This window comes from Stegostoma tigrinum, chromosome 35 (genome assembly GCF_030684315.1).
Source record: "Stegostoma tigrinum isolate sSteTig4 chromosome 35, sSteTig4.hap1, whole genome shotgun sequence".
NCBI lineage: Eukaryota > Metazoa > Chordata > Chondrichthyes > Orectolobiformes > Stegostomatidae > Stegostoma > Stegostoma tigrinum.
In genome coordinates, this window is record NC_081388.1 from 4,954,049 (window position 1) to 4,981,204 (window position 27,156).

General features: G+C 40.8%; 1 protein-coding gene across 1 annotated transcript; it reads left to right on the plus strand.

Moving 5' to 3' along the window:
- On the plus strand, nt 1-27,057 carry LOC125447529 (kinetochore-associated protein DSN1 homolog). Its single transcript, XM_048521994.2, has 12 exons — nt 1-107; nt 6,593-6,632; nt 7,493-7,544; nt 9,358-9,666; nt 11,941-12,014; nt 12,844-12,916; nt 16,389-16,476; nt 17,052-17,111; nt 19,986-20,057; nt 21,564-21,708; nt 24,473-24,560; nt 25,480-27,057. Exons 1-12 carry the CDS (start codon nt 79-81, stop codon nt 25,545-25,547), a joined length of 1,098 nt encoding a protein of 365 aa, XP_048377951.2. The 5' UTR covers nt 1-78; the 3' UTR covers nt 25,548-27,057.
- Nucleotides 27,058-27,156: the final 99 nt, after the last annotated feature.

Below are 27,156 nucleotides of genomic sequence, written 5' to 3' on the forward strand. Positions count from 1 at the left end.
GCTCCTTCCAATCCCTACCCTCCCTTATTCCCATGGTGCCCCGCGCTTTCGGAGCCATCGGCGGCAAAGTCGAAGAAAATGGCGGAGGGTAGGCGAATTAAAACAAGGTAAATTTTTTAAAAATGGTGAAAAGCTACTCTTCGGGTCAGTGTTCCCTCCGAGCTCAGGTTTGTTTCGTTGAATCCTGCGTGTTATTTTGGTGTGAGATTAGTTGTGGTAAGAAGGCGCCAAAAGGGATACAAACCAAAACAAATTGCTGGAGGAACTCTGCAGGTCTGGCAGCATCTGTGGAGAGAGACAGTGAGTTAACGTTTCAGATCTAGTGACTTTTCAGAACAGAGGGGAAGGTTAGGTGAGGTCATGAGGTAATAGTGAGTTGTGATTATAGCGGTAGATTTCACTTGAAAGGTGAGTGGAGTCTCCAGTGCAGCACAGGGACCAAGTTCTGAAGAGGAGTCAAACCATTGATTCTGATTTCTCTCCACAGAACCTCTCAATCAACATCTCTTAGTGGACCAGCATAGATTCGTTGGGGCAAATGACCTCTTTCTGTGAAATCAAAACGCTGCAGAAGCCGGAAATCTGAAATACAAAGTCCTGGAGAAACTCAGATCTGGCAGCATCTGTGAAGAGGGAGAAATAGTTAACGCTTACAGTCCGTTATGACTGTTTCAATTCTGACTTGAAATGCTAATTGTTTGTCTCTCTGCAGAGGTTGCCAGATCTGCTGAGTTTCTGCAGAACTTCCTATTTGTTACTAAGGCCTGTTTATGTTGTGAATCCTTTGCAATTCTGTGTGTAGGCAGATTATTATTAGTGGATTTTTCAGCAATGCAGCTTGACATTCCAGTTGTAATGCTGAGGAAGTGGTACAAAGATGGATATAAATGGTCTTCTGGGTCTATCCACTAATGGGTGAAGAACAGGGACATTCTCACTTATCATGGTGACTGCGCATCACTAATCGTTTATACTGATTAGGAGTTTGCTGTGCGCAGATTTGCAAATGTCTTTCTCAGTTAGTATCATGTTACAACCCTTCAAAAGGGCTTCAAAACTCCAAATATTTTGAAAGCTTTAAGATTTGGAAAATACTGTTTTTAATGATTGCAATATTTTTGTTACTAATGAAATTAGTCTTGGAAGGACAAGAGCAGTGCAGTATATTTTGTTATGGATTTAATCCTAAACCTTGTCCTCCCATTGCTGCTAATAGTTTATAATTAATGAATCATAAGATATAGAAGTCAGTGGAGATTTAAAAATACAGAAGATGCTGGATGAGCTTAGTATGTTTAGTAGCATCTGTGGGGAAAGGAATGGTGTTAATATTTCAAGCCTTTGGCATTGGATCAGAATTGGGAAAAGTTATAAACGAATAGGAACAAAAACAAAGTTGCTGGAATTTTGTTTTTGTTCTTGATTTACAGCATCTGCAGTTCTTTTGGTTTTCATGAACAATTGGGTTTTTGATCAAGTGAAAAGTAGGAGAGTGGAAAGAAGAATAAAACTAAAGATCTGTAACAGAGTGGAGGGTGAGAAATATTAAATAACAAAAAAAGCGCAAAGTCAGTAGTGGTAACGGTAAAGTGAAAATGCAAAAGGTATTTTTGTTAATGGCAGAGTCCTCAGTAGCAGGCATCTACAAGCAAGGTAAAAGAAATGAGAGATACATTTGCTGAGTTCATTGTTAATCCCAGAATGCTAAAGTACCCTGAGGTTGTTGATGAGAAATACGTTGTTTCTCAAGCTTCCATTGAGCTCCATTGGAATGGTACAGCAGGCTGGAATCAGAGTCAGAACAAAGTGGAGAATTAAAGTGGCAAATTATTTGAAACTTGGGGTAATGCTTGTGGACTGAACATCGTGTTCTGCAAATGATCTCCTCAACATAAGATTGAATTGTAAGCAGTGACTATAGCCTGTTGTACAAAGAAGTGAATTGATTCTGAAAGGTGCTTTATAAATATCAATCTTTCTTTAAATCCTGACAGAGCTGTAAATATTATTGATTAACCTGTTCAGGCATGTAATGAGACACCTCTGGAGCAAATGAGTCTTGAACCCAGTCCATCTGACTCAGAAATAGGGACACTACCACTGTGCCATGAGAGCTGTGGTATGCCTTAAATTGGGGGAGGGGAAATTAAAGATGTTATAGTGTATATGTTCAAGTTTACCTCATAAAGTGATAGAAATTCTCTTCCTCTTTCAATTAAAACTGTTTTACCCATTGATACAATCAACAAAATGCTTTGGAAACTAAACTTTGGTATTGAAGTTGTCAAGGTTTAGCAAAGCAAAATGGTGAATAAGATTCGTAAGATATCTTTATCTTGCAAAAATAAACTAGTAGTACAACTAATTATTTTTGAATTCCAAGTAATGAAATATTTTCGTTTGCATAATGCTCAGGTGAATTAATGTTACTGTTGGTATAAGTGGCTTTCAGGGATAATAAGTGCACACGCAACTTTAGGAGGATGAGAAAAGTGTCAGGATACTTCCAAGATGGATTCTAGGGTTAACTGGAGAAATTCAACCTTAAAGTTGTCAAAAAGATGTTGGAAATCTCACTAAATTTTAAGGACAGCTTATACTCATTGTTCGGCTCCTTGGCCTACTCTGGTATTCAATTAGATCATGGTTGTTTTTCACCTTAACTCCATTTGCACACCTTTTGCTTCAGTATTTACCGAAAAGAAAAATTTGCTTGCCTTAGGTAAAGTGCAACAAGTATTCATTAAACCGATTTCTGGGGAAGGTTTTTGTTGCATGAGGACAGATTGAGTAGACCGAGCCAATTTTTCCTGGCATTTGAATGAATGAGAGGAGATCTCATTATAACATAAAATTCTGCAGTTGTCTGGGCAGGTTGACAGCCCACCTCAGCAATAGGGAGTGGTGGTTTAGGACTGAAGTAAGGAGAAAGCCCTCTACTCAAAGGACAGTGGATCTTTGAATTGTCTTGTCCAGAGGATTGTGACAGGACAACTATTTGTGAGGACAAAAAAGTGGGTGTGTGACTGTATCTGTTTTGAAACAGGAGGGAGCAGTACCTGAAGAGTGGTAACTGTTTACAGTGGATTCTTATTAGCACAGTTCCCAGCCATTTGTACTGAGCATGAAATGGTCTTGGGAAAGAGTTGTAAAACAGCACTAAGCTGTATTGGGATTATGCATTTTCCTTGGAATGTGTTGATGCCAATATCCAGCTTATGTAGAAGCAACGCTGATTATTGTGTCATTCAGGTCAGTAATTGGAGGTCTTGCCTTTGAGTAGGAAGGCTGTGGTTGGTGTTTTCTATGTGCTTCACACCAGACTACAAGTTCCTGCGTGGCCATGCACTGGTCAGCTCCTTTACATCGGTGTGCAGTTGTGCATAAAGTAATTGAAGGGATCACACATATTTAAAAAAAGAGGGAACATTGGTTGTGGGTTAAATTCCACACCAGATACTTAATCATATAATTCAGTGCATCAGTTCAGGTCTAGAGAAATGCTGGGAGATTGCAAGAACTCCAGATGCAGGAGTCAGAGTCAATACAGTGTGGAACTGGAGGAGCACACCATACTTTAAATGTAATTCGTCAGCTGTAAAACGCTTTAGCACATCTTCTGGTTGTAAAAGGCAGTATGGACATGCACATTCCCTCATTCTTTCTTGAGGTGATAATTGTGTGTTGCAGTGATTCAAACTTGCTTTTGGGAAATATTCCTGGACCCTTTTCTCCTCACTGAAGTAAAAGTGGGGGAACACTGAGTCTAGCAATCATATTTCTATTAGTTTCAAAAATGGCTATGGAAAAGGATGAGCCTTCCATAAAAGTTAAAGATTTTAATTGGAATAATGCAAATTTTAATGATATGAGACAAGAATGTTCAAACGTTGATTGGAGTAGACTGTTCGCAGGTGAAAGGATGTGGGAGGTGTCCAAAAGTGTAATGACGAGAGTTCAGAAGCATTTTGTTCCTGTTAGAGTGAAGGGTAAACCTGGTAAGATTAAGTAACAATGGATGAATAAAGATATTGAGGTTCTAGTCAGGAGTAAGAATGAATTTTCTTTTAGATATAAACAACTTGGTTCAATTGAATCTCTTAATAAACATAAAGAGAGTAGGGGCATTCATAAGAGAGAAATCAGGAAGGCAAAGCAAGAATGTGAAATAGCATTGGCAGATAAGGTTAAGGATAATCCACAGAGATTCTACAAATACATTAAGAGCAGGAGGGTAACTAGAGAGAGGGTTGGGTTTCTTAAACATCAAGGAAGTCATTTTTGTGTTGAACCTTGAGAGATGGGAGAGATACTAAATGAATATTTGTGTCAGTTTTTACTGTGGAGAATGAAATAGAGTCTAGAGAATGCAGAAGAATAAACTTTGATGATTTAAAATGGTTCACATGAAAGAAGAGGAAGTTCGGGACGTCTTAGATTTTATAGAGGTGGATCAATTTCCAGAACCTGAACTAAGGTATCCCAGATGTTGTGGGAAGTAAGGGAGGAAATTATGACACTCCAAGTAGAAATATTTGCATCATCTATAACTATGCGTGATGACTAGAGAAGAGTGGCTAATCATCATCAAAGAACTCCTACAGTGTGAAAACAGACCCTATGGTCCAACAATTCTACACTGACCCACACAGCACCCCACCCAGACCCATCCTGTTCTCACCCACCTATCCTACACCTCCCTGAACACTATGGGAAATTTAGCATGGCTCATCCATCTAGCCTATGGGAGGAAATCGGAGCACTGGGAGGAAACCCATGCAAACATGGGGAGAATGCGCAAACTTCATACAGACAGTGTTGTACCTTTGTTTAAGAAGGATTGTAAGGAGAAACCAGAGAACAATAGACCTATGAATCTGACTTCATTTGTGGGTAAACTGTTGGAGGTGATTATAAAAGGTACTATTTATAAGCATTTAGATGAGCAAAAATTGATTAGGGATAGTCAGCATAGTTCTGTGAGAGGAAAATTGTGCCTGACAAACTTGACTAGTTTTTTGAGCAAGTTAGCAAAAGGGTTAATGGCAGAGCAGTCGACATTGTTATTTGGATTTCAGTAAAGCCTTTGACATGGTAGACTAATTAGTAAAGTTTGGTCAAGTGAGATTCGGGGTGACCTTGCCAGATACGTAAGGGATTTAACAGATACATACTGGGTTTAATGGCAGCAGACAGAGAGTAATGGTGGAAGGTTGCTTTTCAGTCTGGAGGCCTGCGTCCAGCAGTGTTCCTCAGGGACTGGTTCTGCATCGTCTTGTTTGTCATTTATGTTATTTAACTTCGATGAGAATATAGAAGGCATGGTTAGTAAGTTTGCAAGTGCCACCAATTTTGGTGTCATTGTAGACAGTGAAGAAAGTTTTCAAAGATTACAAAGGGATCTTGATCAAATGAGCCAGTAGGCTGAGAAATGACAGATGGACTTCAATCTGGATAAATGCGAGGTATTGCATTTTGGTTCAACCAAAAAGGGTAGGACTTATACAGTTAATAGTAGAGCCATGGGTAATATTGTAGAACAGAGGAACCTGGGTGCAGGTACATAAATCTTTAAAGTTTATGTCACATATACACAATGGTTAAAAAGGTGTTTAGCATGCTTCCCTTCATTGTTCATTCCATTGCGTATAGGAGTTATGTTGAGGTTGTATAGGAAATTGGTGAGGCCTCTTTGGGCGGCACGGTGGCTCAGTGGTTAGCACTGCAGCCTCACAACGCCAGGGACCCAAGTTTGATTCCACCCTCGGGTGACTGTCTGTGTGGAGTTTGCACATTCTCCCCATGTCTGTGTGGGTTTCCTCCGGGTGCTCCGATTTCCTCCCACAGTCTAAAGATGTTAGGTGGATTGGCCATGCTAAATTGCCCGTAGTGTTCAGGAATGTGCAGATTAGGGGGTTGTAGGGGGATGGGTCTGGGTGGGAAGCTCTGAGGATTGGTGTGGACTTGTTGGGCTGAGGATTCTCTGATGATGATATTCTGTGATGATTCTTCTGAAATACTATCAGTTCTGCTCGGCCAGTTATACGAAGGACATTAACAAGCTGGAGAGAGTTCGGAAGAGATTTACCAGGTTGTTGCCTGGTATGGAACGTTCAAGTTGTAAGGAAACGCTGGATAGGCTGGGACATTTTTCACTGGAGCTTAGGTGTTTGAGAGGTGACTTGATAGAAATTTATAAAATAATGAGAGGTGTAGATAGAGTCGATGGTTGTCGTTTCTTCCCAAGGAAGGGGAATTGTAAGACTGGGGGCACATTTTTAATGTGAGAGGAGAGAGATTTTAAAAAGACATGAGGCAAATTTTTTAAAGAGGGTGGTTCGTGTGTGGAATGAACTTCCTGACGTGGTAGGTGAGGGTGCAATTATAACGTTCAAACGACATTTGGATGGATATATGAATAGGAAAGGTTTGGAGCAATATGGGCCAGGAGCAGGCAGGTGGGACTAGTTTAGTTTGCGATTATGTTCGGCATGGACTTGTTGGACTGAAGGGTGTGTTTCTGTGCTGTATGACTCTGTGACTTTCTCTATTTCAGAAGCTGTTTATAAACTGTTTCTGTTCTGTTAATCAGGCTCCGGAGTTCCAGTCAAATTACACCATTGTCAGATCAGGTCAGTTATATTGTTTAAAAAAAAACTCTGAATCTTTGCTTATGACAAGTGACAATATTTTTTCACTTTTTCTTTGGGTCAGGGTTACTCATGAAGGATTGGCACCTGCTTCATTACCCAAAGATTCTCCTCCTCCACAGGGCCCTTAGCTGTGTCCTACCTATTTCCTGAACTTCTGCCCTCACCCCTTCTCTTTTGACCCACCTCTCCGATAGGGTCAAATGGTCCTTGCTTTCCACCCTACCACAATCCACATCCGAAGGACCATGAGCTGCCTTTTCCTCTACCTCCAACGGGATGCTACCACCAGACGTGCTTCCCTCCCTTGTTAGCCTTCCGCAGGGACCATTTCCTCTGGGACACCCTTGTCCACTCCTCCTCCACTCTGAACACTTTCCCATGCACCCACGGCACCTTCCTGTCCTAGCTACCATCAGTTCAGAAGAAGTGTCACTGGACCCAAAATATTAACTCTGATTTCTCTCCACAGATACTGTCAGACCTGCTGAGATTTTCTAGCAATTCCTGTTTGTGACCCTTCCCTGCATTGTTTCTTGTGCAATCCATTTTGAAGGCCCACCCGTGCGTAGCTCCTATCAAACCACTTCAATATGACAGCGTTATATTATCCTCAGTCAAATGCAAGAATCCATCTTTTAATGAAGTCCGTTTCCTCGTTACAGTTTTTGTTAAATAAAATTCAATTCTAAACTGTATTCTTGATATAAATGCATAAAATGGCAGCCTAAATTGTTTATACTTGCAGTGGCGCATAATAAAGTTATCTTGGAGAACAGCAGTGAAATGGATCTGAACAAACTATAATGACCAAGGATCTTAACATTTTTGATCCCCAATAGAGTTCCTCTTCTGAAAGAAAATATCACAGAAATCAGAAGCTTGGAAACCCTGGTAAGAATCAGTTTATTGTGTGCACAGTGATATCCTTCACAAACATATTTTGTTGAGTCAAGTACTGTATGCACATAAGTGCTTTAATAAGGCAGACTGTGTTCTGACAAAGTTCAAAAGGAAACATTAAAATTGAGTAAGGAAAACTTAAACTTAGCTGATGGGGAGAGATGATTGTTATACAAAGTACATGCTATAGAAAGCATTTCCACAAAAGGTTACATTGACACTCGTCAATTTTTGATAGTGCTCAATGCAGACAAATACGAGGTATTAAAGAAGTAAAGAAATAGGCCCCAGGAGTACTAAATTGATGGATAGATCTTGCCCTGGGCAAGTTGGAAGAGATTTTTACACTGTTAACTTGTTACTCACCACAGCTAGATATAATGAGGAAGCAGTTAAAAAAGCAAAAGGAAGAATCTAAGTTATGTTTCAAACCTCCAGAGATCACGCTGCCTTGTTGCTGTTGCTTTACAATCAATAGGAACTGACTGTGTCTGAAGAGAAATTCTTTTTAAAGGTTAAAAGGCATATCAGAGTGGGAGTCCCTACAACTGTTTCACAATGAGTTAAGTAAGTCCTGTCAGAGAAACATCAAGAAAATCAATTTGAATTGTTAAGCACTCAAAATCTCAGTTTAATAGCCTGCCACTCATACATTTAAAAGGCTTGCTGACTGAAGTGTTTAATTGTGATCATATAAAATAGAATGTACACGCTATTGTATGCATTGCTTCGTGTGTGTGAATTTTTTTGCTGATTCCATGCTCCATCCTTTTAATATTGCTTATTTGGTTTGGCCCTGCACCCTTATCTTTTTGCTTGTGTATATAATAAACGTTAGGGTGGTCAAGTTGTGCTGAATGTCATATTTACGAGCTGTATGTTGTATGTAATTCTGTTCCCTGCTTTGGTTGAGCTTGCTTTAAAAAGAATTAGCATCTGTCTTTACTGCCATCTGCATGCGCCTCTTGTTTTGTTGGCTTCTATATAATGCTTTGCTGACTTGGATCAGCTGTTTCACTGTCCTCTGGCAGTGCTTTCTGCAGAGTGCTTTATCTCTCTAATTGCATACATGGTACATCATCAGAAGGGAGTCAAGTTTCAACTCTTTGCTTTTTTGACTTAAGTAATACTGTGAATTTGCTACTCTCACATTGCTCTTTTAGACAGCACCTGCCGTTTCCTATTATATTGCTGCTGGCAAGCTGTTAATCTTCAGTTCTTGCACACCTAACAACAGTGATTGCAATGTGTAAGTAGTCTGTCAGCTGTGAGGATCTTTGAGATTTCCTGATGAAATGAAAGTACCTTAGACATGCACATTGATCCTGTTATGGACTCCTGTCATCTGGTGACTTTACTAAACAGTGAGAGCAAAACAATCTACTGGCAACAATTACAGATTATGGAATTTCAATCTGCTTCAGGGATTAGCATGTACAAATAATTTACACTGATTTCTTGCATAGACAAGCTAGATATTATTGTTAAATTTGAAATGTTAGCTATTAATTATCATTTAGTCATGGTAGTAGTTAACAGTTCTTTAAGCCAAGAATGCAATCACTGTCTTTTAACCTACTCTGAAAATATGCATTTAGTCCACAATAGTGTCTCTTGCAGAAAATAGCTTGAGCGATCCTCTGGACACCTTCGATTCCTTAGGTTCTGTAACAATGAGGAAGAGATGAGAAATGAAGTTGTTGCTTATGCCTAAATATAAAGTCATTTATGTTCTGTCCACCTGATGGAAGATCTTCTGTTTTGACTGTTGTCCTGTGTTTTGTTAACTGTTTAATTTTTTTAGAGACCATCACTAAGCAGGAAGGAGCCCCAAAAACGAGCAGCTTCCAGGCTCGGCGCAGTGCCAGGCTAAACCCTGGTGTGTGTGCCGATACTAGTGTGATCTCTCCAGAACGTGCCAGTGTCAGCCCAAACTCCCAAGGAAGGATGACCCTTGTCAACCCTGCTGAAGAAACTGGGGTCAGTAAGCCACCATCTGCCAGCAAGCGGCTCAAGAAAAGTCCACAGTCACGATCACTATCCTGGCGACGCTCCAGTTTCAAGGGTGGTAAAGGGCGAAAATCCCTCCCACCAATCCACCATGATGCAACAGGTGAGGACTCATTTGTTTACCAAACATGGTGCCTGTTTTGAAAACTTTACTCTGTTGTATCTGCAATGCTTCTTCCTGTTAAAAGCTCCTTCTGCTTCCTGCACTAGAAGAGGATTTACACAGAACTATTTACAAACCTATCGGATAAGCAGCTTGACTGTGGCTGGTGTCAGATTCCTCAGTGATAATAGTTTGTAAACAGTCCCCTTCAGACTGCACCATTTCTCCCTTCTCCCAAAACCCAACATGCCTTTAAAGAATTTCCACTAGTGTAAATCAGAAGTACCGTTCATGGGGGCTTACATGATTGGTATAAATTGGGTTTTGAAGATTGTTCATTCACAGCTTGATATATGTTCTTCCCACCTGCAAGAGGTGCCTTATCAAACCAAGAAGGTTCTGTACTTTGGGGTACGGTAGGGGAGAGGAGAGGGTTGATTGCTATTGTGTTCCTGTTAGTGGTTGCAGATGGTGCAGCTTTGGCATTGTGCTGGAGGTAAGCCTGTTACATTGTCTGCAGAGCCATGAAAGAAGAAATTTTAGCACCAAGTATACATTCTCTTTTGCATCCACAGTATTGTTGAAATATTTAGTGACCGCTCTGTTCCCTCATGGCAAAAATGTCCTTTCACTCTGTGTATGTTCCTTGAGACCCAATCCTTTTCAAGTTGTAACACTTAAAGCTTCTTTCTTTGCTTTGTCGATTACTTTTCAGTGCATCCTCATTTTTGGTTTAATGTGTGAAGTACTTGCCTTATTGATTTCCCCCAACCTGATGGCAGTTTGATTCTACAGGTGCAAGCCACCTCTGAGATTGGACCAATTCTGCTGGTACCAGTATTTTGATCAGGGGTCAGTCACAGAGCCTCCAGCGTCAATGTCTTTCCCTTGAGGAACGCTGCAACTACAGACTAATAGTCCAAAGGATGTGGAATTAGGAAAGGATGTCTGTACATTGTTCAGAACCATCTGCACAAACCAGTAGCGACAAAGAAAATAAATAAATTATATGGTAGATAAAATAGAACTCCGGGCTGATATCGAGCCAATGCAGGGCACTGGTTAAAACTTCTGTCTGGAATATTATGTGCTGCTTTGACAGTCTTTTTACAGGCAGGACTGTGTGGCCCTTGGAAAGGCATAACGAAAGACTCATCACATACACGAGTTAAAGCGAAGCTGTGTGCGCCAAGTTTTCTTTTACTGTGGAGGAGAGGAAAGGGGATTTCATTAATGTTTTCAAGATCCATCTGAGCATAACAAATAAAGAAACTCTTCACTGTGGGCCAGGACTAACCAGAAGGATGTGTGATGAAGCTCAGTGTACAAAGACATTTTATTTTTTTGAAAGTTCATTCACAGTATTGTGGGAAGCTTTTATTGCCCACCCTTAATCACCTTTGATGATGAGCTGCCTTCTTGAACTGCTACCGTCCATTTGACTTCGGTATATCCACGATACTGTTAGGGAGGGAGTTCAGGGATTTTGACCCTGCAACACTGATATTTGTAAGCCAGAGTGACAAGGAACTTGGATGGGAGCTTGCAGATGATGGTGTCCCCAAAAAAAGCCTTTGTCTTTATACAGCACATTTCACTGCATTTGAACATACCGGAGTGCATTGAAGGTACAGTCACTGCTAAAAAACAGACAAGCAAAGCAGCCAAGATGACACAAACAGCAGCCTGGATAATCTGTTTGGGATTATTTTGGGTAAATATTAGAGTCATGAAAATGTTGCATTGCTGTTCCAGCCTTTTCAGCCATTCAGTGAAATGATGGTTGATGTGCTTCTTAATTCCAACTATTTGCCTTAAGCCTTGCTACCTTGTCCTTTGTAATGAGCTGCCTTTTTAACAATGGTGTAATCAGTTTCGTTCTGAGTTGCAGTTCAATCAACAGAAGCAATCTACATCGTTTTGGCACTCACTGGCATAGAATGTTTTTCTGAAGCTCTGACCTTGTCCTTCTCCCCTTTCAGACGATGAATAACTGCAGTACAATATTGCATCATAAATAAATGTATATGTCCCTGGTTTATGACCACTTTCTGCTCCTTGTCGAAATCACATACATCCCAAGTGCAACTGAAAATTGCTCTCTGTGACGCCTGTTCCTGAGCAATAGAAGCTAGAACATCACAAATAATTCACGTGTTTCTTTAAAAGTCTGCTACCTCAAAATATTTGAGTAAAAATTTAAAGTTGGTAACTTTGAATCAATTATAAGTGCACATTTTAACACTAACATTTCAACTTTACCCACTTTTTTAGACATTTTTGAGGGTATCAGCACAGATCTGCCTGAGGACGAAAGACTGGCACTGCTGTTTCATGCATGTTTAGAGGTATGAGACTTTAAAATTCATTTTGCTTACTGTGCATTCTGAATATTTGTGTAATCATTGGGATTTCAATAAAAGTAACAGTGAAGGTGTGAAACGTTCATGTTGTGTTTATCGTAGAAATTTTTTCATAGAACTGCAGAGGTTTCCCTGTCCAAATTTGGATGTGTAGCAAGTTTTGAATTCGGTCTGTGCTAAATACCTGAGGTTAAAGTTAATTATACAAAGTCCAGGCTTATGCTTCTCTGGTCAGTTTTATTTCAACTTTAATCACATGACTCCAACATACTGATTACCTGTTCCCTCTAAATTCTCATCAAATTGTTCCTTAGCTATCATCATAATTATTATCTTTAGGGTCTGGCAGGGATGCTAGAAACCAGATTAGATGATACAAGTAGTTCTATTATAAAGCATGTTTCGTTTACACAAATTGGCTGTTATGCATTTGATGAATAGTGGATGCTGTTTGCATCAAGCAAACTTTTCTGTGGTACGGTTATAGTGATTTTCTTTAGCACGAGGTCACGCAAGAATGTGACTATCACATTATAGGAGAACAACCTGTAACACCTCGCTCCACAGTTACAAGGAAGGGCATGGGTGGTCACTTTGAACTCGAGGAGCACAGATTAACTTTTTTTTTAGTGTGGGAAAAGTTTTGTACAGTTGTAGCAAACAGCTTATCATTGCTGGAAAACAGAAGCTTGTGGCTAATTTTGAGCAACTGAGCACAGGCTTAACTGAAGTGCTGTTCAACTTTTTGTTCACTTATGTAAAGAGGTTTCTCCTGAGGAACAGATGTAAAACTGTTCATGTTTCTCTTTCTCAGTATACTTTGCAAAAGCTGCAACGCTCCTTGGAGCCACAAGAGGCCTTCAATCTGGAAGCCTTTCAAAAGCAAGGTTAGTCATAATATCTTCGGTTTGTCATCTCTAATGTATTTTCCGAGCTAAGCTTTTCTTGCTTAGTTAAGTTGATCACCTGTACGTGGTGTTGGTAAGGCGACGATGTATCGCCTACAAGTGCCTGGCACTCCCTTTGATCCTTGTTGCCTTACTGCCATTCTGTTCTCTAGTTGTTGAAGTTTTGCCCTAGAAGGTAAGACACTTGATTGCCTGAAGGTTAAATAAGCAGCTGCTTTGAGCACCACTGGAATAATGATATTGTAAGAAGCATAAACAAAAGGCTTCACAGATCCTCTTCCTGTGTGACTAAACCTCGGCGTTGTAGCCTGCATAAAGTAAGACCGTAAGAAATAGAACAGGTGTAGGCCATTTGGCCGTTGAGCTTGCTCTATTCGATAGGATCATGGCTGATCCGACACTCCTCACGTCCACTTATCTGCCCTTTCCCGTCACCCTTGATTCTCCTAATGAGCAAGAATTTATCTATCTCAGCTTTAAATATACACAAGGACTCTGCTCCCACAGATCTCTAGTAACAAGATCCAAAGGCGATCGCCGTCTGAGAGAAGAAATTCTTCTTTGTCTCAGTTTTAAATTGGCACCCTTTAATTCTGAGGCAATGCCCTCTTGTCCTCGACTCTTCCATGAGGGGCAACACCCACTTAAGAATCCCATATGTTGCAATAAGATCGCCTGTCATTCTTCTAAATTCCAATGAGTAGAGTCACAATCTGTGTAGTCATTGATCATAAGACTGTCCCTCTATACTGGGGATCATCCTAGTGAACCTTCACTGAACTGTCTCAAATAAAATAATGTTTTCATAAATAAGGGTACCAAACTGTTTACTGTCCTCCTGATGTGGTCTCACCAGCACCTTATATAGTTGCAGTAAGACTTCCCAACTCTTATGCTCCAACCCCCTTGAAATAAGGGCAAACATTCCATTTACTGTCCTGATTCCCTGCTGCACCTGTGTGGTAACTTTGAGTTTCATGCACAAGTCCCCCCAAAGTCCCTTTGTGTTGCAGCTTTCTCCGTGTAAATAATACTCTGTTCTTTTGTCCTCTCTTCCAAAATGAATAATTTTCATTTTCACACATTATACTCCATTTGCCAACTTTTTTGCCCACTTACATAACCTATCAATATCTCAACCAGTTGAAGCCAGTGGACAAGGGTGATTAATGTCTACCATTTCACAGGATTGAGATCTCAGGTCTCACTTATACTGCACTTTTCCAGCCTTGCAACAAAATTAATGCAGTTGCAGCAAAATAATTTTCAATGATGCATCCTCTAGGTGGTAAAGGAAAGTTTTGCTTCTGTCTCTGCTTTTGCTGAGGTGAATGGTCAGTGTTACCCGGCTTAGGATGGTGGATGGGAGCTTTTTGATTTTTCCCTTACAGAGTGGTAACTGGTTGAACTGTGTGTGATGTTTTTAAGCCTATGATGGCCTTGCCCTTTGTCTCTAACTCCCTTCAGCCTGACAATCCTTTGCACTCCTATAATTACCCTGTACAATGGTTCCACCATTGGTGACTATGCTTTCAGCTGCTTTGACTCTGGAATTTCCTCCCCAACCCCTTCTATATTTTCTATCATTTAACATGCTGCTTAATGCCTCCATTGATTAACAGTTTGCCTATCTGCCCTGGTATTTCGTTACTGTGCGTTTTTGCTCAATGTTTCTTAGATGTTTAACACTATGATTAAATGCTTTGAGATTTTTTTGCTTTGTGAGGAGCTGAAATCAAACATCATGGCAAGATGCAGTCTTCATGAATGGGGTTGAGCATGGAGTGCAGTAACAGGGTTCACCTTCCACCTCTGTGCAATCTGAGGCTCCAAAGCTAATCTGTCTCTGTGTACCCGTGTATCTGAAAATGTAGAGAACCGCATAGAATCAGACAGTGCCTGTCAGCAATAACCATTCTAATTACAGATTTTTGTATATCTGGGGCTTTAGCCATGTACAGACTTATTTAATTCTGTCATAATGCCTTAAAAAGTTTGCAACATGAACCACACACAACTGTAGAGCCAGCACAACTTATGGAATTAGTAGTTTTGCCTAACCTCTGAGGAAGGAGCCAGATACTCCATTCAAATGCAAACATTCAATGCCCTTTGTTCACCTATTTGGCAGCTTTCACTATTAAAATGAATTGAGCAGCTGAGGTGATGAATCATTGAATCTAATCCTGCTTGATGCAGCCACCTTTGTGAAGATATTTGTGTTTCTTTTCAAATTGGGATGTCTGCCTAAATTTTTTTTTGAGAGATTGTTGAACTGGTGACTCAAGCGATAAGGAAAAGGATTGCTGTCTGGATCTATATTAGAGTTGCCAGCATGAACAATGTGTTTGCCACACAAACAGGTGCTCACTGTGCTTATGTGTGTTCTACTTTGGAATTTCCACACTCTTCTGAAGACATGGAGCATCCTATGAAATTATGTAGTGAAACAAACACCCTACTTGTGCCCTAGAGGTGCTGCCATATTCTCTGAAAACAACCAAAAAAAACTTGCTTTTATGTAGCATCTTTCACAATTATAGTATCCAGTATCTTTCCAAAAACAGTGAAGCATTTTTCAATAATAGTCGCTGCGATAGTGCAAAAAAGACAATAGCCAGTTTGCACTCGGCAAGGTCCGCAGCAAGGAATGACCAAGTATTGTGTTTTAATGATATTGATGAAGAGAAACCTATTGACTAGAATCTTGGGAGTAACTCCGTAGCAAATCTTTGACGTAGTGCTATGGGACCTTCTATGCCCTGTGTCAGTCATTTGCTAGAGCATGCCATTTAACTGTGCAGTATCTACTCAGGAACGTGTAATAATGTTAACTGTTTGTGCATGTTCCTATGATTAAACTAGTGCAGGTTCTGAAGGTTGAAAGTAAAACAAAAACACATACCAAAATTCGTCATGATGCCAACATCGTAACAGTTGGGTATTTGCTCTCTTCACCCCACCCACCCTGTCCATCGCCATTTTCACTTACTTCCCCTGTCTTTCATTTTTCTTTTTCTTTGGCCTTGACCCATTTCACTCTGGCTGGTTGGGAATATAGAAAACTTTTTCTCAAGCCTTTACTATGGCCTTGCTGAAATCAGTCATTGCACCTACCTTGAATGGTTTCCCATCTGAGATTGAACTTTTACTGCCAAGCAGAAGTATGAAACAATAAAGTGAATCGTCTCAATAATATAATAGGCATTAGCTAGCTTGTTGGAAAGTGGAAAATAATAAATAGCTCACAGCTGCTGCTTTAAACCGGATTTAAGTTCTTTGTAAATAGCAGTTCCTTTCTTTATCATCATCCAGAAAGTTCATCCAGTAAAATGTCTGTCCTTTAACTGCATCTCCCTAGTGGTACAACCAGATTAGGAAGGTACTTGCAAGCTGTTTGATGGTGTAGTGTGTTTTTCCCTGTTTGATCCTTTATTGTTTGTTCCTGCAGCCTCTGATATTTCCAATGACGTGAAACGCATTGTGGAGACTATGAAACTAGACGGGACTCTGAAGCAATGCACAGAGAAACCAAATGAGTAAGTGACCTAAGTAAAGAGGCAGGTGTTCAAATATTCGCCACAATATTTGCAGAGTTCAGGTTAACAATTCTTGCAGTTTTGGACGCAGGTATAAGTTTTTGTGGCTTTAAACATTATTTCCTCCATTTGTTTCCCACCTGAGAACTCACACTGGAAATCTGCACTCAGCCACAATCTCTGCTTCTTGGTGACCATCTGCTGGAAAAACCCAACATTAATCAGGATGTGGAAATGGAAGGCTGAACGGGGTAACCTGAGTTGTCAGCCTGCCTGTGTTGCAAGTTTGCTGTATCTCCACATCATAGTTGTGAGTGTAAATCCTAAAATACAAAACCTCTGCACATTAATAGATTCCCAGAGAACTCCAGTTGTTTTCACTGTCTCTCAGCCTAAGACATGGCACCATCAAATAGCATTGGGATGTATAATTCCTGACTGTACAGTTACTGCTTGCATCAACTTCTTCTGACTCAGGGCCTATGTGCAATCAAGGATGTAATTTTCATAATCCATGGTGATTGTCTGTCGTTGTAAATCTGCCAGTCTTTGTGAACTTGGTGTTTATTTTCCAGCGTTCTTCTCAATTCAGAAACTGAGATGCTGATGAAGCAGCTAAAGGATGACATTTCCAGGTAGGCCACTCCAACGTCTCATTTTATACTAAAACTTTTTATCACTGTGCCAGAATTTAAAATATGTTTGCTCAGTAAGTTGTCTTAGGTGTCACTGGTCCATGACTCAGCACTCTGGCCTCTTTAGTTAGAGGTTCAATATCTGTTCAGGGAACTGAGCACACCAGTCCCTTCATACCAGCAACAACAGCAATACTTCCCAAACTATTTCCCACTGACTCCATTTCAAGGCTGGGATTTTGCACTGACTCCACGCTGAGAATTCAGGTACTGAGGAAGTGAATCCAAGCGTGGCAGGGGAAGTGAAGTGTTTAATTTTCATGAGTTTCATCTTCATTGGCTATTTTAGGAGCTGAAATCAAATCTCCTGGATCAATCGGTTATGCCACAGCCATCATATGAAAGAAGTGAGCATGGAAAGGGTCGTTGCAGCTTTTAATGTTCACTCTGAGCTCTGCAGCCACCATTGCTGTCTCAGAGCTCACAACCCCTGAATTTTGATTTACTTCAAAACATTATCTAAAGCGTTTTGGAATGTCCTGAGAAAATAAAGGGCAGAATATAAAACAGTTGTTTCTTTACACATCCTCGGCATTGTTTTTCCTCAACTGGTAAAATGAATTTGTGAATCATAGCTTTGTGCAGTGTGCTGCAGTTTTATATTTACAGCCCTCCAAGAAGGAAACTGAACATTATATCATAGTAGGACAGGACAAGAGAGCTCAAAGTTACTGCCTTACACAGTGTTACACCAAGTCACCAGTGCCATACCATGCCATTCCTACTGGGGGTGCTGTTTGCCTTTAACAGTAAAGCAGTTGCAGCCCTAACCTTCTCACAAACAGTAATGTTGTACAAACTGGATGATCTATCAGTAAAAGAAGTAGCTCCCTTTTGCACGCAGCTTAGTATTTCTGCATTTTAGTTTCTTCCTTCGACTTCAAGCAGCTTGCCTTACCATGGAATGTGGAATCATGAATGCTGATATCTCTCTGTGCCTTGCCCAAGCAATTATTCTTTATGTAAAAGCTGCATGTTGTTTGTTCTTGAAGTGTGTGATAGGTAGTGTCCAGTCAAGCAGGGCACTGAACTCGAGCTTCCAGAACTGAGGCTTGATCCCAGAGACAGTTCAGCAGCTGGTGCTGCCATAATGGAAAATGCACTGTGATGAAATCGGAACTGGTTCAGCTGATGTGTTAATAATAACAATGACTAGGTTTGCATTAGAAAAATTCAACAGTTAGCTTTTTGTGTTTTCCTATATTTAAATGTAGGACATTAAACGCCATAGTGTGTTACATTAGAGGTTGCAGGCGTGGCTGTCTGTCATCGAAACACAGAAAATAGGAGCAGGAATAGGCCATTCAGCTCTTTAAGCCAGCTGTGCTGTTCTTTATTATTATGCCTGATCATCCAACTCATTTGTGCTCCTGAGATGCTGCTTGGCCTGCTGTGTTCATCCAGCCTCACATTTTATTATCTTGGAATCTCCAGCATCTGCAGTTCCCATTATCTCTGATCAATAACCTGTTCCTGCTTTTCCCCCCAATCCTTTGATCCATTTTGACTCAACTGCTATATCCAATTCTTTGCCGTCATGCAATATTTTGGCCTTGACTACTTTCTCTGATAGCAAATTCCATAGGCTCACCACTCTCTGGGTGAAGAATTTCTCCTCCTCTCAGTCAAAAATGGCTTACACCATATCGCTAGTCTGTGACCCTTGGTTCTGGACTGTTGGGTACAGCATGATCTGGGTAGCTTCTCTCATAAGAAGAAGGCTGTATTCCAGAACAAAATCCAAAACAAAACCTGACTTTTGACAGCCGTAAACCTGTCATGTGATTTTCAGTAAATTAAGAATTAGTTTAAGCCATGTGACTTCCAAGAAGTCTAACTTTTTAAAAAAGCCATTGTAAAGCAAATCCTCTGGAACAAAATTGATGATGAAGCATTTTCGTAATGATAGCTATTTGTGTACAACATATGAGGGACATAAGTTGATATTAGTTATGGCAGAATGTAAAGTTAAATTTGGTCATGCAGTTTTAGTCCTGCATTGGTTTGTGTTGTAGCAGTTTATGTCAAAAGATTAAATCTGGGATCCTCAATTAATCTGAGTCATTGAGTCTCTCAGAACAGGATGATCTTCGGTGCAACCATTTATCTAAGTTTGCTGATCCCAGCTGCGTATTGAGTGATTCACCCACTGTGATAACTATGGGTGTTCTGCTACCTACCCACCCACCACCAACTGTTTCCTGGTGGGCTGAGTACATGCTGTCTGAGGAATATCTGGAAGTTGGGGTGGCCAAACCTGGGTTTACAAACAGGAGGATTTGAGGGACCGTGGTCTCTGTAAGTATAAAGCAGACTTGATTGGAAAAATGCTTGTGAGAAGACTCTGTTTGACTTACTGATGGGACACTGTGATAATGTTATAAGAATGCTATCATTACATTCCCTTGTGTATTCTGGATAATATAAACCAGTCTGTGACTTCCAGTTAATGTTGCCTCATTGGATGTTGGTCTTTTGTCCTTTCCAGCAGCAGGGAGGAAAATGAATGGGAGGTACAGATGTATTTCTAGCATCCACAATGATGGGGCACTGCGTAACGAAGGCTGACTGACCATAAGGGGCAAGGGATTCATGTGGGAGATGGTGACATTAAAAAAAAATCTGGAGAGAGTATTAAAATGACTAGCCTCAGATATGGTAAGATGGGGCGAACTGCATCATACCCCGTGATGACAGCTGTTCAGCCTCTCTGAATTAATGGCCATAGGGTGTGGCTCTAGAGGCAGTGCCTTCAGAGGAAGGAAAATAGCAACAAATGCCAACTGTCATGCCATGCCACTGTTTCTTTTGCAGATTAACTGTTGAGTGCAAAGCTTGGGACCACCTGCTGGAAGTCTATCACCAAAAAGCAGAACATGCATCTCAGTGAGTTCCTCAGTGATTTCTTTCTTGGTCAGTCAGGTCTCTGGTCCATTGGAAACTTCTCAATGTGAGTCCGTCTCTCATCAAACTAATCTGAACTGTATGTGGAATGCACATTCACCTCAACAGTGAGATCATAAGATTGAGCCCAATCCCCCACCCAGCTTGTTCATCCAGCCTCACATTATATTGGATTCTCCAGCATCTGCAGTTCCCATTATCACCCCCACCCAGCTTGCCTTGCTGTCTGATCACTTTTCCACAACACTCTGATGTTCTTTAAATACAGTCTGAAGCAGTGAGCCTGACGGGTGCAACCATTCTGTTTCATGTCTGTGATGCTTGGCAGGGAAGGTAAGTTAGGCATTCTACTTCAATCACTATCCAGGAAGTGCAAAGGCTGGGCATTGTATGTGTGTTCTTTTTACTAACAGCCTGATGCTGGCTGCACCTGAGCTTGCAGCCGATTTGGATGAGGGATAATCCAGCACATAGGGCACTGATTCTCATAAAGGGGAGGAAGCTCTGTTATTTCAATTATAATTTTTATTATAAACATATTATTTAAATACAATTAAAGAGGGGGCATAGCTTTAAATTGAGGGGTGAAAGATATAGGACAGATGTCTGAGGTCGTTTCTTTACTCAGAGTAGTAAGGGAATGGAACGCTTTGCCTGCAACGGTAGTAGATTCGCCAACTTTAGGTACATTTAAGTCGTCATTGGACAAGCATATGGACGTACATGGGATAATGTAGATTAGATGGGCTTGAAATCAGTAATGACAGGTCGGCACAACATCGAGGGCCGAAGGGCCTGTACTGTACTGTAATGTTCTATAAATTTTAGTGATGAAAATCTCAATTAAAATGAATAAATATAATGACTAAGAGTTGGGAGTGAATCATAACATAAGCAATGGAGAGGGAAATAGAAATTGAGGAAATCTTGTAAATGCGGTTGTAATTTCTCGTGAGAGATAATAGGAACTGCAGGTGCTGCAGAATCCGAGATAACAAGGTGTGGAGCTGGACGAACACAGCAGGCCGAGCAGGAAAGCTGATGTTTCGGGCCTAGACCCTTCCTGCTCCTTAGATGCTACTTGGCCTGCTGTGTTCATCCAGCTCCACGCCTTGTTATCTGTAATTTCTCATGATTCAGGCTGAAGTGTGTGAGCCAAATGCAAGTTTTCTACTTGGGCACCAACAGTATTATAACTCTGACAGTTGCACAAAGGATTCTTACAGCCTAGTTTCATGTAGGCCTGGGGTAATCAAATTTGACCTGGAGAGATGTTACCTCTCTGGCCATCAGGAACTGTTCCCTCACATTTTGTGCACACTTTCATTGAGATGGTACCCAGACATTTAGTGGAGCAAATTCCTTCTCTCCTAACCTCCAACTGGGGAGCATATAACTGAACTGATCTGGTGTTCTCTGATTCCAGAGGTTAAAATTTACTTTCCTGTTTGGGTTTGTTAAACAATTTTCTAATTTTATTCAATTTAGTGATTTGGAGAAAGCCAAAGTGGCTGGAGGAATGTTTGAACCAATCGCTTTGGAAAATTCTCAAATAAATGTGATCAGGACAAAGCCAGACTACCAGAGTTTTCTGAATGAGGATGTGTCCGTTCTCCAGAATATGGAATGTATAGTGAGTACATGGTACACAAGATTCGGGGGCAGGGAACGAGGTTTGCTGTGGGATGGTGCAATGTAACATTTTGGTGTGGGAGTCAATCATAATAGTTTACAAATGATGTACAGTTTAAATGGACAGCAAAGGTATCTGACTTGTGTGTTGAAAGGTGCGTGATCTATATATGGCAATTTTTTTAGTGAGTTTGAATTTTAAGCTCGTGGCATATGGGTGTCAGTTTATTTTGGTGAAAGGGTTTAAAATTAACTAGGTTAATCTTCCTAGACCATGATTTTAACACAGTATGTGTATCCTGGTGTGCTAATTGAAGTTTGTTTATTCTGTTTCTGTTTACAACCAAAAAGAGGTGTTAACATTAAGGTGTTAACTTCGCAGAATTCAGGGTGAACAGACTTTTACTTAAATTTAATTCCAAAGCTTTGGAATTCATTTGGAAGGAAGACCTGACTGAAGCCAGATGCAAAGGTAGTCTTTGTCAGAGAAGTAAATTGTTCAGAGTAGTTAAGGAAATAAATTACTTTAGTGAAAGGTTGCGAAAGTTTCTGAAACTTGCAGACCAGGAATGTTTCGTTAGAAACCAGATTTTTTAAAAGGCTGAGCAAGTCTAAGCCCCAAGTTGAGTGATGGCTCTACTAAGAAGCCATACCAACTCATGGGACTGGAGCTGAAGAAAACAGAAGAAATGATGAAGTCAAACCTACAGCTTTGTTAGGGTAACACATTTCTCTGGATTCTGAGTTACTGTAAAATAATGGTGTTGGGGAGTAGATGGAATTTTGTTTTACCATTTCTATCAAACCTTTCAATCTGTGCTATGATGTCTTTGTTTTGTGTTATACATCTTTTATTGTTTAAAAGCAAAAACCTGTTTCAATGAGAGGCCATCATGTTTTTAACATTAAAAAGATTTTATCAGGCCAGATTTTATTCTGGGATCTGACTTGTCCAGTAGTAATGTTACCTGTGATCAGAATACCCATTACAGGCGAGAATGGCCCCTGATTGGACAAACTGATGGGGTATGCAGATCTCCATTGGCCAATGGTCGAACACTCCTTTGAGCGGTTGGTGGTCACAGATCAGAAGATGCCGATTTCCATGGATGAAAGTGGCAGTTTCCTGTTATCTAGAGTCTTCCTGAGTATGCCACAGTATTAGTCCAAAGGCAGCATGAATCACTCCAGAAAAAGTCTCCTTCAGCTTACCAAACTTTTGGTTAAGTCTGGAAGTTTTTGCCATCCAAAGTGTCTGGTGTGTTTGTGCCAATTGTTTATTCAGTGTTGGCAAGAAACAGGTGTTCATTCTTTCAGTTTCTGTTGGAATTTTGTGAAGTTGTCTTGTTGCTGTTTGATTGCGAGGGAGCCCTGTCTCATCCTCGAAGTCACAAGATCAGCCAGCACCTCTACCACATGCACTCTCACTCACGCACGCATGCTCACTTGTGCTTGCTTGCTTACACATACGCTGTCTCACGTGTGCACACTCGCTCACACACATTCACATGCACATTTGCTGACACGTACACAGGCACGCTCACTCATGGACACGCACGCGCTCTCCCAGTCTCGTGCTCTTGCTCTCTCTCTCTCTTTCTGTCTCGTGCATGTGCTTGTTTTCACTCTCTCACACCCCTGCCCAATCAGGATTTGCCATGTCTTGTTTCTGTGCCTGTGCTAGAGACAAGACAGGTATAATAGCGTTCACTGCCTGCTAGGAATTTGCTGTGAGGGCTTTCTATCTGAGAGGGAGAGAAAACTATTCTGATAATATTCAGTGCAATTCCTCAGATTTTATAAAGTTGCTGAGGGTTTTCTTACAGCAGTCAGAAATTCATGACCAGTGAATTGACTGGAGGCAGTGTGTCTGGGGTGGGGAGAATTTTATTTGCAATACTGAAGGTATAATTTACACTTCTTGAAGTGCAAAGTGGAAGAGTTGAGTCTGTTGCTCCACGTTTCCTATGCATCACTGATGGTTGTTTCCATACAATTCTGCCCTTTCCCTTTTCGTGTTGGCATGGGGTGCATGCTCCGCAGCATTCACATGTTGCCAGATTTCACCCGGATCCAGCTGTAATTGGCTGACACCACTGGGAGCAGTGAGGCAGGCCAATCCCAGTCAGAATCTCAATGGCTCAGCGAAAAAGAAAGAGAGACCTGAGCGCTTGCTGGATGGTTGATTTGTGTCTGCCAAGTCAGAGTACAAAAGATTGGAAGTTGTTGCAGCCTGTAAACCCATCCCACTTGCTGAAACTGGGTCCATATTAAAGCCTTCTAAAGGAAATAGAGGTTCTTGCCACTGCTGCTGTATTTCACATGTTGCCACCAGTTGTGCCTCACCCTCACTACACATCTTTGAAGGTTCACCATTCCAAGTGTAATTGGAACCTTAACCTCTATCTATAGTGGTTTGCGCCAGAACTCCAACCACGCCGCCTGTCTATGGAATGTAAAATTGTCATGTAATTTGCTGTTTGATGCCGGTCCCTGTGTGCACAAATGGTGGGGGAGACAGTTTGGACACAACCTTGCCTTTTTATAGCTGTGGTTCAACAATGATTGTGTGCATGTGAAATTTAGACAATTCATGGTTTAAATCATGACTGAAAGCCAGGGATTTGTATTGCTTGCTGATGGGCTAAGCTGTGGAGGTTGTGATCTGAAATCCACTGTATATTTCACTGTCCTTGATGTTGGAAATAGTTTTTGTGATTTGAGTGATGTTCCATGATCTAGAGCTGATTTGTGATCTCTTGTAGATGGACCAGCTGCAACTAACCATGAACATGATTACTCAAGCCAAACAGGAATGGGATTCCTGTCTGAAAAATATATCCAAAAAACTGGGTGAGTTTCTCCATTTGTGTCCTATCCAGAGTTAGGCCTCCGCATTAATTCATTAAACAAGAAGGTGGCTGGATCTGAGCCCTCCCCTGTGCCACCCAACAAGATTCCTTCATCAGGGAGGACTTGAGATGAGAAAGCAAAATCATTCAGGCTCCTCTAAGCATCTCATTTTGCTGCAGCATTGAGCACTTGAATCCCCTGTTTGAATTTTGTTTGGGCTGATATTCAGGTTGAGTTGTCTGAATGGACTGTCTGAGATCTTCACTCGCCTTTAATATAATGATTAGAGCTGTAATATGAATGCAGAGCTTGATTGGTCGTTGATTTTAGAACTTCCTTGCTGTTTTCATTTACTGAGATTTATTGCATGCATGGTGACTGACAGTACCCAAGCATTTTGTGGAATCATACCCTTTCCCTGCATTCTGGGATTTTCTTACAACATAGACTAAAGTCCACCTGATTTGCTGCTCTTTGCTAATTTAATGCTGAAGGCCATACTAGAAGCAGCAGTTTGAGGGAGTGTTGCCGAACATCATAGCCATAGTGACAGGACAGGAACTGGAGAAGTCAGTTGATCCCATTTCTGAAGAAGGGTCTAGTCCTGAAACGTCAGCCTTCCTTCTCTGATGCTGCTTGGCCTGCTGTATTCATCCAGCTCTACACCTTGTTATCTCAGATTTTCCAGCATCTGCATTTCCTACTATTGTGAGTGTGTTGCAAAGGAGAAAACTGAACTCCTGCAATTAACACTCAGCCCAGAGCAAAGAAGAACAGTGTCTACTCACCAATTATGGTAAGGGACTGGAATGGGCGGAGGTGAAATATACCAATGATGGAATGTCACTCTTATAGATTGTTTGGCACATATCAGCTTGTAAAAGAGAAATCTGCAATCTGAGTTTTTCTTTCTGTGCAGCATCCAGAACATTCAAAGGGCTGGAAGAATGTCCGGTACAGAAATTCCTAACAGCTACCAAGGAGTAGTGAAGAGAACTGAGATGGCCATTATTGGGTTGAGAGGAGATCTTCTCATTGGATTTTTAATGCCTGTGGCAGTGGCCTGCAAGACACTTTACTCACCTGGACTTTGCTCAGGATCTCACCTGGGATTTTACCACTTTTTGCACCTTTTGCTGCAATTTGAGGCTAGATGTATTTTCTACTCCCCTTGCCCCAGTTTAGAGTTCAGCAGTGAAAGGCAGTTCTCACCCAGTCTAGCTTTTAGTTTCACAGATTCTGAGCAGGTGGTGAGTGATTTAGGAGGCAGCAGGGCTGGTCCTAATGATGTGGCTGTACAAGAATATCAAGTAGGCTCAGGTATTTGCCCAGTTGTGAAATCTGTGGTATATTATCCTGCCGATGCTTACTGGCCAGGTTTCTGTTGAGAATGGTCGTTTGGGACCAACATGTGAAAGAACTGTGGGAGCCTTTGACACAGAGGATTAATGCATTTGTGGCAGCAGGAGATCAGAAAGAGACTGGATTGATGTGTTGTGTTTAAATGAGTTCAAACCTATGGGAAAGTCTGCCTCTCATGGCAATGTATTTGGGTTTTGGTAACTGACTACCAGCGCAGCTGCTACCATTTTGAAGTGAAATGGGCCAATGATCTTGTGAAAACCTACAGCATCCTATTGCAAAATTAGAAATGAATAGTTTTGCACATGAATGGAAAGTACTCGTGAGCACCTTGAGTCTTTTCTTTCGTGTATGTGCTCCTGTCTGGCAATGCATCTATACATAGTCCAACAGGTCCCACTGCAGTTGTGAGTGCACTTTGACAGTCTTTCATCTGAGCCTTACATGTTGATGTCCAGTTATGAAGGTTGGTATAGTAATGGAATAATTTAGTTGAGATCATGTGCTTTTGTCAGCCTGAATCTCAACTAAATGCAAAACCGAGTAGGACTGAAAGCTGTAATCAACCCAACTTAATTTTGAAGTTTAATTCAGGCAGAAGTAAGGAATTACATTTTAACATCAGTTTTATACTATGTTTTGTGCTTGTTACTTACGGTGAGAAATTTGAGAAATTTCTGGAAGGTAATTTTCATCGTTTTGGGTAGACATTTTTATTGGTAAATGGTGAATGTTTTCTGAGCATTAACTGGTCAGGACAGTTTGCATTGAATGTAAAAATAGTTACAGTTTAAGGATAAATCTGACCAATTCAACTTCAGTTACTAGATGGTTCTATGACAAGAAACATGGGAGGGTTTCACGCCCTTGGGAACTTCCAACCTGGTTTGCTCATCTGATATAAAAGTCAGTATCCACATTATAGGAGTGAAGCACTGAGATACTCGCCCAAGAATTGTCAGTGTTTTGGTAGTGAGTGATTATGGCTTCAATCTGTCCCTGTTTCTTATTAGCTGGAGATTATTGGCCCATTTCTATCGTCCATATTTTCAAACATTTGTTCCTGAGCTTTCTGTGTCTGGTCTGTAAATTGTATAGTAGATTGTACATTAAAGTATAATTTCCACAAAGTTTACTTCTGACTTATGTTTTATCCAGTGCACTGAAATATAATTTGCCATTCTTCACCACTTCATGACCAAGGAATGTTATAATTATATTACTAGAAAATTGC

Excerpts from the sequence above, each read along its gene's own strand:
- LOC125447529 (XM_048521994.2), top strand. The coding sequence starts at position 79 with ATGGCGGAGGGTAGGCGAATTAAAACAAG. Across the intron at positions 6,633-7,492 it reads TTACACCATTGTCAGATCAG|AGTTCCTCTTCTGAAAGAAA; the intron begins GTCAGTTATATT and ends GATCCCCAATAG. Across the intron at positions 12,917-16,388 it reads GGAAGCCTTTCAAAAGCAAG|CCTCTGATATTTCCAATGAC; the intron begins GTTAGTCATAAT and ends TTGTTCCTGCAG.